Raw genomic sequence first — 15,511 nt, 5'->3', positions numbered from 1 at the left:
CTTACCCACTGAGCCATCTCGCCAGCCCCATATCAACCATACTTGATCTTATTCCATGAAGACAGAAACCTTTTTGTCTTGCTGGCTCAAGTGGCCGAGTCTTGGTATCACAATATAATGTCTGATACATAGAAGATATTCCATAAACTGCTAATGAATCAGTTCTGCTAAGAGTTTTTGCATGATGTTATATATAACACTGAATGTTTGATAGGTATGCTAAATTAGACCTACAAGAAAAAGTACAGAAGCAAATTCATATAGCTTTCCAGACTTAAGTCAATTTTATAGATGTCATAAGTAATAGTCTTTTAAAATGTGCTTGCTCTCTTTCTAAATGAAAGACTGGAAATTTGATAAAAAGAATAAACAGTAAAAGCACATAAAGGAATACCAACACAGAAAGCTATATAATTTTTGAATACCTTGACTGTATAGATAGTACATTCCTTTTTTATATAGTATCTTTTATACTTTTACTTTGTCATATGCAATATGTAATAATCTGCTCGAAGTTTAGGTAAACTCAAAATAAACCCAACATTTGAACTGTAATGCTTAGTCAACACTCAATTTCACATTTTTTCCTAGTGTCCTAATAAAATGGTATAGATAGTATCTATATCTGTGGTGAGTGAATATATAATTTTGTCTTCTGTAGGTACATCCAAACTAGTAAGTTATCTCAGATTTACCAAATTGCTACTGAAAAAGATCACTAACATAGCTAATATTGCTTCCTAGCTTTGGGTGACAAATTTTTCATTTTTATAATTAAGTACTAGAAGTATTTTGAAAATTGAAGAATGTATTGTGTCTTAGTTAGGGTTTTACTGCTGTGAACAGACATCATGACCAAGGCAAGTCTTATAAAAAAACAACATTTAATTGGGGCTGGCTTACAGATTCAAAGGTTCAGTCCATTACCATCAAAGTGGGAGCAGGGCAGCATCCAGGCAGGCATGGTGCAGGAGCAGCTGAGAGTTCCAAGTCTTCATGAAGTTGGTACTGGGAGTGGGGTATTGCTGTGATAGGCCTGACCATGCTTTTATTTGAAAGAATGTGGATTTTTGGACTTTGGATTTGGAACTCAGTAGAATGCTTTAAATGGGGCTTAATGGGTCATCCTAGTAGGAATATGGAAGACTTTGTTGCTGGGAGTAATTTGAACTGTGTTGACCTGGCCCAAGAGATTTCAAAGGAGAAGAATTTCAGTATGTGGCATAAAGACTGTTTTTGTGGTATTTTGGTGAAGAATGTGGCTACTTTTTGCCCTTGTCTGAAAAGTCTGCCTGAGACTAAGGTGAAGAGACTCAGATTAATTGCGTTGAAAAAGGAAGTTTCAAAAAAGCCCAGCAGAGACTTTGTTCTCTGGTTAAGTCTTATGAAGAGAAGTTTGAACATACATAGCAAGCCAGTAAAGAACACCCCTCCATGGCCTCTGCATCAGCTCCTGCTTCCTGACCTGCTTGAGTTCCAGTCGTGACTTCCCTTGGTGATGAACAGCAGTATGGAAGTGTAAGCTGAATAAACCCTTTCCTCCCCAACTTGTTTCTTAGTCATTATGTTTGTGCAGGAATAGAAACCCTGACTAAGACATACTGAAATGCCTAGTTTTGTAGAACCTAATTTTCCAACTATAAGTTACTGGCATTTGGAAAAAATAGTCACTTAAAAGAAAACTAGGGGGCTGGTGAGATGGCTCAGTGGGTAAGAGCACCCGACTGCTCTTCCGAAGCTCAGGAGTTCAAATCCCAGCAACCACATGGTGGTTCACAACCATCCGTAATGAGATCTGACTCCCTCTTCTGGAGTGTCTGAGGACAGCTACAGTGTACTTACATATAATAAATAAATAAATCTAAAAAAAAAAAAAAAGAAAACTAAAACTGTATAGCCTATGTTTAAGACACGCCCACTGGGCTCCTTTTTATTTGACATTGAGATACTTCTGTTTGCAAAGAAAAGACAGGAAAGTTCATATTACAAGAGTACTTTTTTGTTTTAATTCTCTGAGAAAATGGAAGAAGTCTGAATCCCAGGTTCACAATGTGGCAAGATGACGTGGAGAAATATAATTTCGGTAATGCTCTGCTGTAGCAATGTGCTGTGCCTCTGTCCGCCCTCAGGGTCAAAACCCCCCGGGCTACCACACTACAGCATATAAACACAGAAAAGGAGGCTTCAAAACAACCCCTTTAATGTACAAACATGAGTTTAAAAATGCTTTTTAAAAAAATCACCTTTTTTTTAACATAATGTATATGCAAAACTGCTTTAAATACATGATTTTGGAAGAATTATTTACAAATGTATCAGTCTGTGTAACAATTCACAGACAAAGAATACATAGTGGCTTTACGTGACTGTTGCATCTTGACTTTGGGAGATATAAAATTTATTCGGCAGTACAGCGAACACAAAAACTGTGACAAAGCATCTTAAGGGCAACCAAAAATGTGATCCTCAAAGTGGTTTAAATACGAGGACTGCCAAAGTTTCTAAACAAGGACAGACTTGAGTGACCCAGATGCCCACTCTCAGCTGCTCGGTTGGGAAGGTTGAGACAGACGCCCTGCAGCACCCGCGGCTGCAGACACAGCCCCCTGCAAAAGGGGCAGCTGACCACTACTGCCATCCAAAGAGTGAATTAACCTAGAATTGTCTTTTTTTCAATTTTATTAATATTTTAAAAAATACATAAAAATACAACCATCCAATGTCTGAATAAATATATTTAACAAGTTGCAAGATAATACCTTATTTTACACAAAATTTTCAGCTTTAGAAATCTTGTTAAATAACTTCATTGTTGTTATATATTTCATTTTTGTATTTTTGTAACAAAATAAAAACTCTGAAATTACATAGAAAAAAGACAAAATATTTTTGTCAAGGGATAAGATAGTCCACTGAAAACTTATTCACAATTCCACTGTAAACATTAATAAACATTAAAATATTTGCATAATTGTGTGCTCAAAAGTCCTATAAAAAGTGGAAGACTTATTACAACTGCAGTTTTCAGTCAACTACACTTCCTTTCACAATTTATTTTGTCCCATTTACACTTTTAAACCTGGGCACACTGCTGCACATATACTTTGGCAGTTCTACATAGCAAGTGCTTCCACAAAATTGAAATGAATAAAAAATCAACATTAATAATAATTATTATAATAATTATAATAATACAAGAATAAAACAAAATCAACCCCCTACTCACCAAGTGTTCAATGCATCTCAGTGAAAGTGCAGCAGTAACTGCTAACCAGATAATGCTCTCCTGTCTGTTGTGTGCGCTTGTCTATGATTTCTAGAACACTTGAAAGCTTTATTATACAAATTCCATTTTGCTAAGTGCCCTTTTTTTTCTCTATCACACACACACACACAAAAAAAAAAAGAAAGAAAGAAAGAAAATACAGAGGAAAAATTATGACCAATATGGCAGGCTGCCTAACCTTCAATTATTAATAAGCTTATTTTCTGCAACAATAAAAAAAGGAGAGAGGAGGGTCTAGATACAATCCTGGAAACTATACAGGAAGGATATACTTAGCCGGCTGAGTGCTTTCTGTGGTTGTATTTCAGGGTTTGGGGATTTATGTCCATGGCAGCAAACTGCTGTGGGGTGGAGAACTGTTCATCACCTGCACTCTACAGCAAGTACATTTTGGGGGGGAGACGATGAAGAAGGGCTCATTCCAGTGTCTGATGAAGCAGAGGACATTGACGCTCCTGCGTGAGACACTGTGGAATCAACACAACCAGGTTAGAGCAAGAAATGACTACTCAGATACCTAAAGTTAGATGCTAAATTCTAAGGAAGATTTGTTGTTTGTTTCTGCGACAGTCTCACATTGCCTAGGTTAGTTCAAACTTGATATGTAGCCAAGGATGACCTTAATTTCTGATTTTCTCGCCTCTACTCCACAAGTGTTGGGATTACAGGCTGTAACTAGATGTTTAGCATCATTCACTTCAATCAAGGGCCGATTAAACGATGCACAAGGGGTGCAAGTTGTCAGCAAGCACTCTGCTGGGCTCACCTTTGGGCCAATTAAGGGAATTAACCCTACAGAAGAGATATCACAAGGTTGGGAGGCAGCGGGCAGCGCAGGAGCCAGGGTGCTATGCACAGGCCCTGGATTCCACTCCCAGCACTGCAACCAAAATGAAAAACTAAACAAAGTCAGACATCACAAAAAGTAAGGATTAAAAGAGAGATGAAGTCTGGTGTCAGGTAGGGGCAAGAGTAGCAGAAGATATACACTGGGCAATGGACCCAAAGGCTTCTCTGCTAGGTAAGCGCTTTGAACTGAGTTATACCATCCCACCCTGTGTTTACCGACGCTGTAATGACTTCTTTTTGTTTGTTTGTTTTTTTGTTTTGTTTTTTTTTTTCGAGACAGAGTTTCTCTGTATAGTCCTGGCTGTCCTGGAACTCACTTTGTAGACCAGGCTGGCCTTAAACTCAGAAATTCACCTGCCTCTGCCTCCCAAGTGCTGGGATTAAAGGCATGTGCCACCACGCCCGGACTTCTTAGTATTTACCATTTTTATTAAAATGGACAAACTTTCAAAGTCTAATTTCTTTCCATCTGCTCCAGGCCATTTTTCAGTATTGAAAACTGCTGGCCTAAGAATAGGCCAGGGCATCCCCAGAAGTTCTGTCAGAGGGCGAACTCTCTCTCACCGCTCTCAACAGTCAGATGTGCATGTGGGTGTGTGCATGCGTGGAGTTATTCAGGCTAAGGGAAACGGCCACACCTTCCTCAGGAGCCTGAGTGTGGGTGCATCAGGAGTGTACAGACACTGCAGGTTACCCCACAGACATCTATCTATCTGAGGTGCTTTTTGTTGCCTTTTTTTCCCCCGAGAGACAGGTTTCTTGTAGTCTTCGTTCCCAATCTGCCTCCTGAGTGCAGGGACTAAAGGCCGGCCTCACCACTGCCCGGCTCTCTTCCTTTCTAATGTTGTTTTTTGGTTTTGTTTTGTTTTTCAGTTTTACATGTATTCCCCTTTTATTATTTTCTTAAATGCCCCTGTCATACTTTCATAGATTTGTCTTTATATCTGAAAAAAAATCATTTTTCTTCTTTTTTTTGTTTTTTTGTTTTTGTTTTATTTTGTTATGTAACCTTATATAACCCAGGTTAGCCTTGAATCAGCCACCTCCTTCAGGCTGCCCTTGAACTCTCGATCCCCTGCCTCCACCCCTGAAAGGCTAAGATTACAGCCAAGGCGACAAGCCTCCATGAACAGCTTAAAATGTTTACTATATCTTGTGCTTTTAAGTAAATAACAGTTTTTTTCGAGGTAAGTGTCTTTTCTTTCCCTCTTTTGGTCTTTGTCTTTGTCTAGGGTAGACAGTTTGTCTAGGCATAGTTAGTTTCTTCAGGAGAAGCCTCCTCTCCCGTCTCAGGGACGCGCATACTTAGCTATGGTTCTCAAGAGTGGGAGGGTTACATCGTGGTTTAGGAAAGGACAGAGAGAGCCACCATTCGGTACTCACTCCTGATTTACCCCTTTTCTGTCACCATTAGCTATAGCTGGTGGCCCTAAGTCTACAACGCTGGTTCTGTTCATGTTTCTGCTAGAGGTAGGGAGAAGTGAACCTTTCTTTAAAGGGTAGGCATGATGATCCCATTTCTCAACACAGTTTCAACCAGTCTCATCCTGTCCCTAACTTGAGACCTGTCCTGCAGTCCTGGGGGTGTGAGCTGACAGCTTGCTTTTTTTAACTCTAAGGGCACGTGAGTGTGCTCTTGGTGCTGCTTTATCGGGGAGCGCGGCGGTCTGTGAGTGCGCTTGGTCAGAGCAGAATTTTGTGGTAGAAGGGAGGTGCTTGGGTGGAAGTTGAGGAGGAGACTTTGATGGTTGGTCCCAGTGGGCAACTTGATTAGACTGAGAAGTGTCAGGAAGAGGAGGAAAGAACACCCCTGTGTATGCGTGCATGAGGCATTTCAGAAACAGTCCTAGCGTGCTGGCTCTGACCTCATCAGTGGGGTAATCCTTGATGGAGTCATAGGATGGCCTTCTTTCCTGAAAAGCTGGAGGTGGAGCAGTGGGAGGGAAGAGACCCCGGAGACACATCCTGGGATATACTGTGTCCTGATTCCCTACATTCTTTTGTTAACAGCAATGTAAAACGACTGATACAGGAGCGATCATAGTTTGTTTTGATCCAACAATGCATGAATCTCCCTCCTATTTTTCCCAGTGACTGGCATTATCATCTTGGACACTACAAGTCTCCCTACAGTCGCACCGAGTGATCACCTCTCCTTGTTTTCATCTGATTACTAATGAGTTTAGGACACAGAACTCAATTTCTGTTACTGTTATTTTGGCAGACCTTGAATAGGTACCATGTCCAATGTTTGACTGGCTGTCGACTCTGCATGCTTAAAGTAAAGCACAGATACGACTTTAAGATTATTTCACAGTAGACTGGTTAATGTCCTACAAGGCACACACTATGCAGCAATGTTAAGATACTAGAAAGTGAAGCCTGTGTCTAATTCATACAGCTTCTGCATCACCTGTGGAGACCTGGCACGTGACATATGCTCATTAGTGTTGCCTTGTAGCTGTCTATGAATGATTTATGGCTCCACATAGGTAGTGCTGAAGATTCCTAGGCCTATTCATTTGGTGAATCACAAATAACAAACATAGGGGCAGCCAGTAAATATATGTTGGGTAGATATATCCTCCTGGAAAACCCAACATGTTTAGTAAATCACAAATTTTAAAGTAGTTCATACTCTTTTTCAAGGGTCATTCTGGTTAATTCAGCTGCAGTACACCCACTTTCAACAAGAGGAGAAAACACTAACTCTCAATGCAACCAGCTATTACCCATGGGCTTGAGATTCAAGCTTACAATCAAAGGACAGGAGTGTATCTGAAGGCAGAGAGTGTATCTGAAGGCAGAGAGAGTGTATCTGAAGGCAGAGAGTGTATCTGAAGGCAGAGAGTGTATCTGAAGGCAGAGAGTGTATCTGAAGGCAGAGAGTGTATTTGAAGGCAGAGAGAGTGTATCTGAAGGCAGAGAGAGTGTATCTGAAGGCAGAGAGAGTGTATCTGAAGGCAGAGTTGTATCTGAAGGCAGAGAGAGTGTATCTGAAGGCAGAGAGTGTATCTGAAGGCAGAGAGTGTATCTGAAGGCAGAGAGTGTATCTGAAGGCAGAGAGTGTATCTGAAGGCAGAGAGAGTGTATCTGAAGGCAGAGAGTGTATCTGAAGGCAGAGAGAGTGTATCTGAAGGCAGAGAGTGTATCTGAAGGCAGAGAGTGTATCTGAAGGCAGAGAGTGTATCTGAAGGCAGAGAGTGTATCTGAAGGCAGAGAGAGTATATCTGAAGGCAGAGAGTGTATCTGAAGGCAGAGAGTGTATCTGATGGCAGAGAGTGTATCTGTATCTGAAGGCAGAGAGTGTATCTGTATCTGAAGGCAGAGAGTGTATCTGAAGGCAGAGAGTGTATCTGAAGGCAGAGAGTGTATCTGAAGGCAGAGAGTGTATCTGATGGCAGAGAGTGTATCTGTATCTGAAGGCAGAGAGTGTATCTGTATCTGAAGGCAGAGAGTGTATCTGTATCTGAAGGCAGAGATTGTATCTGAAGGCAGAGAGTGTATCTGAAGGCAGAGAGTGTATCTGATGCAGAGAGTGTATCTGAAGGCAGAGAGTGTATCTGAAGGCAGAGAGTGTATCTGATGGCAGAGAGTGTATCTGTATCTGAAGGCAGAGAGTGTATCTGTATCTGAAGGCAGAGAGTGTATCTGAAGGCAGAGAGTGTATCTGATGGCAGAGAGTGTATCTGTATCTGAAGGCAGAGAGTGTATCTGTATCTGAAGGCAGAGAGTGTATCTGAAGGCAGAGAGTGTATCTGAAGGCAGAGAGAGTGTATCTGTATCTGAAGGCAGAGAGAGTGTATCTGAAGGCAGAGAGAGTGTATCTGTATCTGAAGGCAGAGAGTGTATCTGAAGGCAGAGAGTGTATCTGAAGACAGAGAGAGTGTATCTGAAGGCAGAGAGTGTATCTGTATCTGAAGGCAGAGAGTGTATCTGTATCTGAAGGCAGAGAGTGTATCTGTATCTGAAGGCAGAGAGTGTATCTGTATCTGAAGGCAGAGAGTGTATCTGAAGGCAGAGAGAGTGTATCTGAAGGCAGAGAGTGTATCTGAAGGCAGAGAGTGTATCTGAAGGCAGAGAGTGTATCTGTATCTGAAGGCAGAGAGTGTATCTGAAGGCAGAGAGAGTGTATCTGAAGGCAGAGAGTGTATCTGAAGGCAGAGAGTGTATCTGAAGGCAGAGAGTGTATCTGAAGGCAGAGAGTGTATCTGAAGACAGAGAGAGTGTATCTGAAGGCAGAGAGTGTATCTGTATCTGAAGGCAGAGAGTGTATCTGAAGGCAGAGAGTGTATCTGAAGGCAGAGAGTGTATCTGAAGGCAGAGAGTGTATCTGAAGACAGAGAGAGTGTATCTGAAGGCAGAGAGTGTATCTGTATCTGAAGGCAGAGAGTGTATCTGAAGGCAGAGAGTGTATCTGAAGGCAGAGAGAGTGTATCTGAAGGCAGAGAGTGTATCTGAAGGCAGAGAGTGTATCTGAAGGCAGAGAGTGTATCTGAAGGCAGAGAGTGTATTTGAAGGCAGAGAGAGTGTATCTGAAGGCAGAGAGAGTGTATCTGAAGGCAGAGAGAGTGTATCTGAAGGCAGAGTTGTATCTGAAGGCAGAGAGAGTGTATCTGAAGGCAGAGAGTGTATATGAAGGCAGAGAGTGTATCTGAAGGCACACAGTGTATCTGAAGGCAGAGAGAGTGTATCTGACGGCAGAGAGTGTATCTGAAGGCAGAGAGTGTATCTGAAGGCAGAGAGTGTATCTGAAGGCAGAGAGTGTATCTGATGGCAGAGAGTGTATCTGTATCTGAAGGCAGAGAGTGTATCTGTATCTGAAGGCAGAGAGTGTATCTGAAGGCAGAGAGTGTATCTGATGGCAGAGAGTGTATCTGTATCTGAAGGCAGAGAGTGTATCTGAAGGCAGAGAGAGTGTATCTGAAGGCAGAGAGAGTGTATCTGAAGGCAGAGAGTGTATCTGAAGGCAGAGAGTGTATCTGAAGGCAGAGTGTATCTGAAGGCAGAGAGTGTATCTGAAGACAGAGAGAGTGTATCTGAAGGCAGAGAGTGTATCTGTATCTGAAGGCAGAGAGTGTATCTGAAGGCAGAGAGTGTATCTGTATCTGAAGGCAGAGAGTGTATCTGTATCTGAAGGCAGAGAGTGTATCTGTATCTGAAGGCAGAGAGTGTATCTGTATCTGAAGGCAGAGAGAGTGTATCTGAAGGCAGAGAGTGTATCTGATGGCAGAGAGTGTATCTGTATCTGAAGGCAGAGAGTGTATCTGAAGGCTGAGAGAGTGTATCTGAAGGCAGAGAGAGTGTATCTGAAGGCAGAGAGTGTATCTGAAGGCAGAGAGTGTATCTGAAGGCAGAGAGAGTGTATCTGAAGGCAGAGAGTGTATCTGAAGGCAGAGAGAGTGTATCTGAAGGCAGAGAGTGTATCTGAAGGCAGAGAGTGTATCTGATGCAGAGAGTGTATCTGTATCTGAAGGCAGAGAGTGTATCTGAAGGCAGAGAGTGTATCTGTATCTGAAGGCAGAGAGTGTATCTGAAGGCAGAGAGTGTATCTGAAGGCAGAGAGTGTATCTGAAGGCAGAGAGTGTATCTGAAGGCAGAGAGTGTATCTGAAGGCAGAGAGAGTGTATCTGAAGGCAGAGATTGTATCTGAAGGCAGAGAGTGTATCTGAAGGCAGAGAGTGTATCTGATGCAGAGAGTGTATCTGAAGGCAGAGAGTGTATCTGAAGGCAGAGAGTGTATCTGTATCTGAAGGCAGAGAGTGTATCTGTATCTGAAGGCAGAGAGTGTATCTGAAGGCAGAGAGTGTATCTGTATCTGAAGGCAGAGAGTGTATCTGTATCTGAAGGCAGAGAGTGTATCTGTATCTGAAGGCAGAGAGAGTGTATCTGAAGGCAGAGAGTGTATCTGATGGCAGAGAGTGTATCTGTATCTGAAGGCAGAGAGTGTATCTGAAGGCAGAGAGAGTGTATCTGAAGGCAGAGAGAGTGTATCTGAAGGCAGAGAGTGTATCTGAAGGCAGAGAGTGTATCTGAAGACAGAGAGAGTGTATCTGAAGGCAGAGAGTGTATCTGAAGGCAGAGAGTGTATCTGTATCTGAAGGCAGAGAGTGTATCTGAAGGCAGAGAGTGTATCTGAAGGCAGAGAGTGTATCTGAAGGCAGAGAGTGTATCTGAAGGCAGAGAGTGTATCTGAAGGCAGAGAGAGTGTATCTGAAGGCAGAGAGTGTATCTGAAGGCAGAGAGAGTGTATCTGAAGGCAGAGAGTGTATCTGAAGGCAGAGAGTGTATCTGATGCAGAGAGTGTATCTGTATCTGAAGGCAGAGAGTGTATCTGAAGGCAGAGAGTGTATCTGTATCTGAAGGCAGAGAGTGTATCTGAAGGCAGAGAGTGTATCTGAAGGCAGAGAGTGTATCTGAAGGCAGAGAGTGTATCTGAAGGCAGAGAGTGTATCTGAAGGCAGAGAGAGTGTATCTGAAGGCAGAGATTGTATCTGAAGGCAGAGAGTGTATCTGAAGGCAGAGAGTGTATCTGATGCAGAGAGTGTATCTGAAGGCAGAGAGTGTATCTGAAGGCAGAGAGTGTATCTGTATCTGAAGGCAGAGAGTGTATCTGTATCTGAAGACAGAGAGAGTGTATCTGAAGGCAAAGAGTGTATCTGTATCTGAAGGCAGAGAGTGTATCTGAAGGCAGAGAGTGTATCTGAAGGCAGAGAGTGTATCTGAAGGCAGAGAGAGTGTATCTGAAGGCAGAGAGTGTATCTGAAGGCAGAGAGAGTGTATCTGAAGGCAGAGAGAGTGTATCTGAAGGCAGAGTTGTATCTGAAGGCAGAGAGAGTGTATCTGAAGGCAGAGAGTGTATCTGAAGGCAGAGAGTGTATCTGAAGGCAGAGAGTGTATCTGAAGGCAGAGAGAGTGTATCTGAAGGCAGAGAGTGTATCTGAAGGCAGAGAGAGTGTATCTGAAGGCAGAGAGTGTATCTGAAGGCAGAGAGTGTATCTGAAGGCAGAGAGTGTATCTGAAGGCAGAGAGTGTATCTGAAGGCAGAGAGAGTATATCTGAAGGCAGCGAGTGTATCTGAAGGCAGAGAGTGTATCTGATGGCAGAGAGTGTATCTGTATCTGAAGGCAGAGAGTGTATCTGTATCTGAAGGCAGAGAGTGTATCTGAAGGCAGAGAGTGTATCTGAAGGCAGAGAGTGTATCTGAAGGCAGAGAGTGTATCTGAAGGCAGAGAGTGTATCTGAAGACAGAGAGTGTATCTGTATCTGAAGGCAGAGAGTGTATCTGAAGGCAGAGAGTGTATCTGATGGCAGAGAGTGTATCTGTATCTGAAGGCAGAGAGTGTATCTGTATCTGAAGGCAGAGAGTGTATCTGAAGGCAGAGAGTGTATCTGATGGCAGAGAGTGTATCTGTATCTGAAGGCAGAGAGTGTATCTGTATCTGAAGGCAGAGAGTGTATCTGAAGGCAGAGAGAGTGTATCTGAAGGCAGAGAGAGTGTATCTGAAGGCAGAGAGTGTATCTGAAGGCAGAGAGTGTATCTGAAGGCAGAGTGTATCTGAAGGCAGAGAGTGTATCTGAAGACAGAGAGAGTGTATCTGAAGGCAGAGAGTGTATCTGAAGGCAGAGTGTATCTGAAGGCAGAGAGTGTATCTGAAGACAGAGAGAGTGTATCTGAAGGCAGAGAGTGTATCTGTATCTGAAGGCAGAGAGTGTATCTGTATCTGAAGGCAGAGAGTGTATCTGAAGGCAGAGAGTGTATCTGTATCTGAAGGCAGAGAGTGTATCTGAAGGCAGAGAGTGTATCTGTATCTGAAGGCAGAGAGTGTATCTGTATCTGAAGGCAGAGAGTGTATCTGAAGACAGAGAGAGTGTATCTGAAGGCAGAGAGTGTATCTGTATCTGAAGGCAGAGAGTGTATCTGTATCTGAAGGCAGAGAGTGTATCTGAAGGCAGAGAGTGTATCTGTATCTGAAGACAGAGAGAGTGTATCTGAAGGCAGAGAGTGTATCTGTATCTGAAGGCAGAGAGTGTATCTGAAGGCAGAGAGAGTGTATCTGAAGGCAGAGAGAGTGTATCTGAAGGCAGAGAGTGTATCTGAAGGCAGAGAGTGTATCTGAAGGCAGAGTGTATCTGAAGGCAGAGAGTGTATCTGAAGACAGAGAGAGTGTATCTGAAGGCAGAGAGTGTATCTGAAGGCAGAGTGTATCTGAAGGCAGAGAGTGTATCTGAAGACAGAGAGAGTGTATCTGAAGGCAGAGAGTGTATCTGTATCTGAAGGCAGAGAGTGTATCTGTATCTGAAGGCAGAGAGTGTATCTGAAGGCAGAGAGTGTATCTGTATCTGAAGGCAGAGAGTGTATCTGAAGGCAGAGAGTGTATCTGTATCTGAAGGCAGAGAGTGTATCTGTATCTGAAGGCAGAGAGTGTATCTGAAGACAGAGAGAGTGTATCTGAAGGCAGAGAGTGTATCTGTATCTGAAGGCAGAGAGTGTATCTGTATCTGAAGGCAGAGAGTGTATCTGAAGGCAGAGAGTGTATCTGTATCTGAAGGCAGAGAGTGTATCTGAAGGCATAGAGAGTATATCTGATGCAGAGAGTGTATCTGAAGGCAGAGAGTGTATCTGAAGGCAGAGAGTGTATCTGAAGGCAGAGAGTGTATCTGAAGGCAGAGAGAGTGTATCTGAAGGCAGAGAGTGTATCTGAAGGCAGAGAGTGTATCTGAAGGCAGAGAGAGTGTATCTGAAGGCAGAGAGTGTATCTGAAGGCAGAGAGTGTATCTGAAGGCAGAGAGTGTATCTGAAGGCAGAGAGTGTATCTGAAGGCAGAGAGAGTGTATCTGAAGGCAGAGATTGTATCTGAAGGCAGAGAGTGTATCTGAAGGCAGAGAGAGTGTATCTGAAGGCAGAGAGTGTATCTGAAGGCAGAGAGTGTATCTGAAGGCAGAGAGTGTATCTGAAGGCAGAGAGTGTATCTGAAGGCAGAGAGAGTGTATCTGAAGGCAGAGAGTGTATCTGAAGGCAGAGAGTGTATCTGAAGGCAGAGAGTGTATCTGAAGGCAGAGAGTGTATCTGAAGGCAGAGAGTGTATCTGAAGGCAGAGAGTGTATCTGAAGGCAGAGAGTGCATCTGAAGGCAGAGAGAGTGTATCTGAAGGCAGAGAGTGTATCTGAAGGCAGAGAGTGTATCTGAAGGCAGAGAGAGTGTATCTGAAGGCAGAGAGTGTATCTGAAGGCAGAGAGTGTATCTGAAGGCAGAGAGTGTATCTGAAGGCAGAGAGTGTATCTGAAGGCAGAGTGTATCTGAAGGCAGAGAGTGTATCTGAAGGCAGAGAGTGTATCTGAAGACAGAGAGAGTGTATCTGAAGGCAGAGAGTGTATCTGTATCTGAAGGCAGAGAGTGTATCTGAAGGCAGAGAGTGTATCTGAAGGCAGAGAGAGTATCTGAAGGCAGAGAGAGTATCTGAAGGCAGAGAGAGTATCTGAAGGCAGGGAAAAACGGGAGGAGCATTACCTTCTCTGTCTTTCTTTTTCAATCTTTTCCTCCTTCTGTCGATGGTTGCAACTTCAGACTTCAAAGACATGTAGTATTTTCTGATTTCCTGTAGTTTTTCTTGGAGAAAAGAGATTCTCTCTGTACTGTTCATATTATCTAATTCATCTAAAAGGAAAGATAAAATTAATCTGAATTTTAACCACAACAATTTCATGAAAGCAGAGAAGGCAATGCTATCAAAAGTCAAACCTGCAAATCAGTAAAAGCTGCAGTTTATTATGCCCTGCATAAGCTCTTTACACGAGATGCGACTACATTCAATTTATGATTAAGGTTTCTTTACTCAAGTATTCTGTATTAAACATGCATCAGTCATCATGAAACATAAGAAAACATTAAAATAAAGCAATCTGACTGATGTGTATTTAGTATTTCTAACTGTCAGCAAAGGGAAGGCACTTCCATTTCACTGATTTAATAAGTTATACCTTATACAAAGTCTATGTAGCCCAGGCTGCCCTCAAACTTATGATTCTCCTGCTTCACCCTCATGTGTGCTGGGTTACAGGGGTGAAACACATACTCAGCCCATGCTTTGTTTCTTTTTTCTTTTTCGTTCTTTTTTCTTTTTTGGTTTTTTGAGACAGGGTTTCTTTGTAGCCCTGGTTGACCTGGAATTCACTCTGTAGACCAGGCTGGCCTCGAACTCAGAAATCCACCTGCCTCTGCCTCCCGAGTGCTGGGATTAAAGGTGTGTGTACCACCACTGCCCAGCCCACGTTTTGTTTCTTAAGCAAAGATTTTGTCATACCAAGTTATCCAAATTAAAAAAGAAAACATATACACACAGAGATTTACATACAAGTGAGGAAAATTGATTTGGAACAGCTATATAATTTGTTAATGTTTTCTAATATTATTTACACTTCCCAGCTTATACTCAGGCTATCAGGCAGGCCCTTACTGAGCTGGAAGCTCCACTTGTATGTCCTGGGGGAGGAGTTCGGATGCTTCTCTCGGTGCTTCTCCTTCTCTGCATCTTTGATGTGAGGCGAGGTTCTTGCAGGAGACCGTGGCAGCTTCTGTGACTTGGGCAGGGTAAGGCGCTTCACTGGGGTGCAGTTACTGGAGCTGTCCATGGCGGGGAGGTCCTCGCTGTCACTGCTCTGTCCTGTAACGGTAAGTCCCCTCCAACTGTAAACCATGTAAGGCTCAAGTACCAAAATGCAGCAGAAGGAGCAGATTACACTTCTTGGTACCACCACAGGTAAACATAATACATAATACATATACCAAGGATTCCAACAGAAACGTGGAAATAGAGATCCTAAGCAAAAAAAAAAAACAAAAACAAAAAACAAACAAACAAAAAACACCAAAAAAACAAAAAACAAAAACGAGAATTGCTTTAAAATGAAGCCTTACTGAATATTGCTAAAGTTTTTCCCCCCACTGTTTGATTTTGATTTTTTAAAGTATGCACTACAGGGCTGGTGAGATGGCTCAGCAGGTAAAGGCACTGAGGATCCGAGTTTGATCTCAGATACAAGGAAAAAACTGACTCTCACAAGGTATGCCCTGAGACACACACACTCTCACACACATGCTCACACAACACATACATACATACACTCACATACACATTCACATAACACATACACACACCTAGACACACACACACACACACAGTGGCACATGGGCACTCTTTCCAAAATTACAAGAAAAAAGAAGGAGCTACACTTCACAATAATGATTAAGGATCTGCTAGTTACTAAATGGAGTATCAGGGTTCTAAAACAAACAATATTCTGTAGCCTCGTGTACATACAAGCCATCCAAACCCAAGTATGTATATGAAGCACACAAGTAGGCCTTGTTGTAAA

At 42.7% G+C, this 15,511-nt stretch overlaps 1 protein-coding gene across 5 annotated transcripts in view; it reads right to left on the bottom strand.

The window, feature by feature from the left end:
- Positions 1 to 1,902: 1,902 nt before the first annotated feature.
- Positions 1,903 to 15,511, bottom strand: part of Arid4a (AT rich interactive domain 4A (RBP1-like)) — an 84,271-nt gene continuing 70,662 nt past the window's right edge. For 4 of the 5 annotated variants that reach the window (XM_017315057.2, XM_006515834.3, XM_006515835.1 and 1 more), the window contains 3 exons: positions 14,593 to 14,799; positions 13,647 to 13,793; positions 1,984 to 3,753 (listed from right to left, as the gene is read on the bottom strand). In XM_017315057.2, coding sequence (XP_017170546.1) covers positions 3,650 to 3,753; positions 13,647 to 13,793; positions 14,593 to 14,799 — 458 coding nt within the window. In that variant the 3' untranslated portion in view covers positions 1,984 to 3,649. Of the gene's footprint in view, positions 3,754 to 13,646; positions 13,794 to 14,592; positions 14,800 to 15,511 lie in introns of all 5 variants that reach the window. The other variant, NM_001081195.1, reaches the window with a different exon arrangement.

Source organism: Mus musculus, chromosome 12 (genome assembly GCF_000001635.26).
Source record: "Mus musculus strain C57BL/6J chromosome 12, GRCm38.p6 C57BL/6J".
In the NCBI taxonomy this organism is placed as follows: Eukaryota; Metazoa; Chordata; class Mammalia; order Rodentia; family Muridae; genus Mus; species Mus musculus.
Note: the sequence above shows the minus strand (reverse complement) of the source record. Positions and strands in the feature narration are given on the sequence as shown.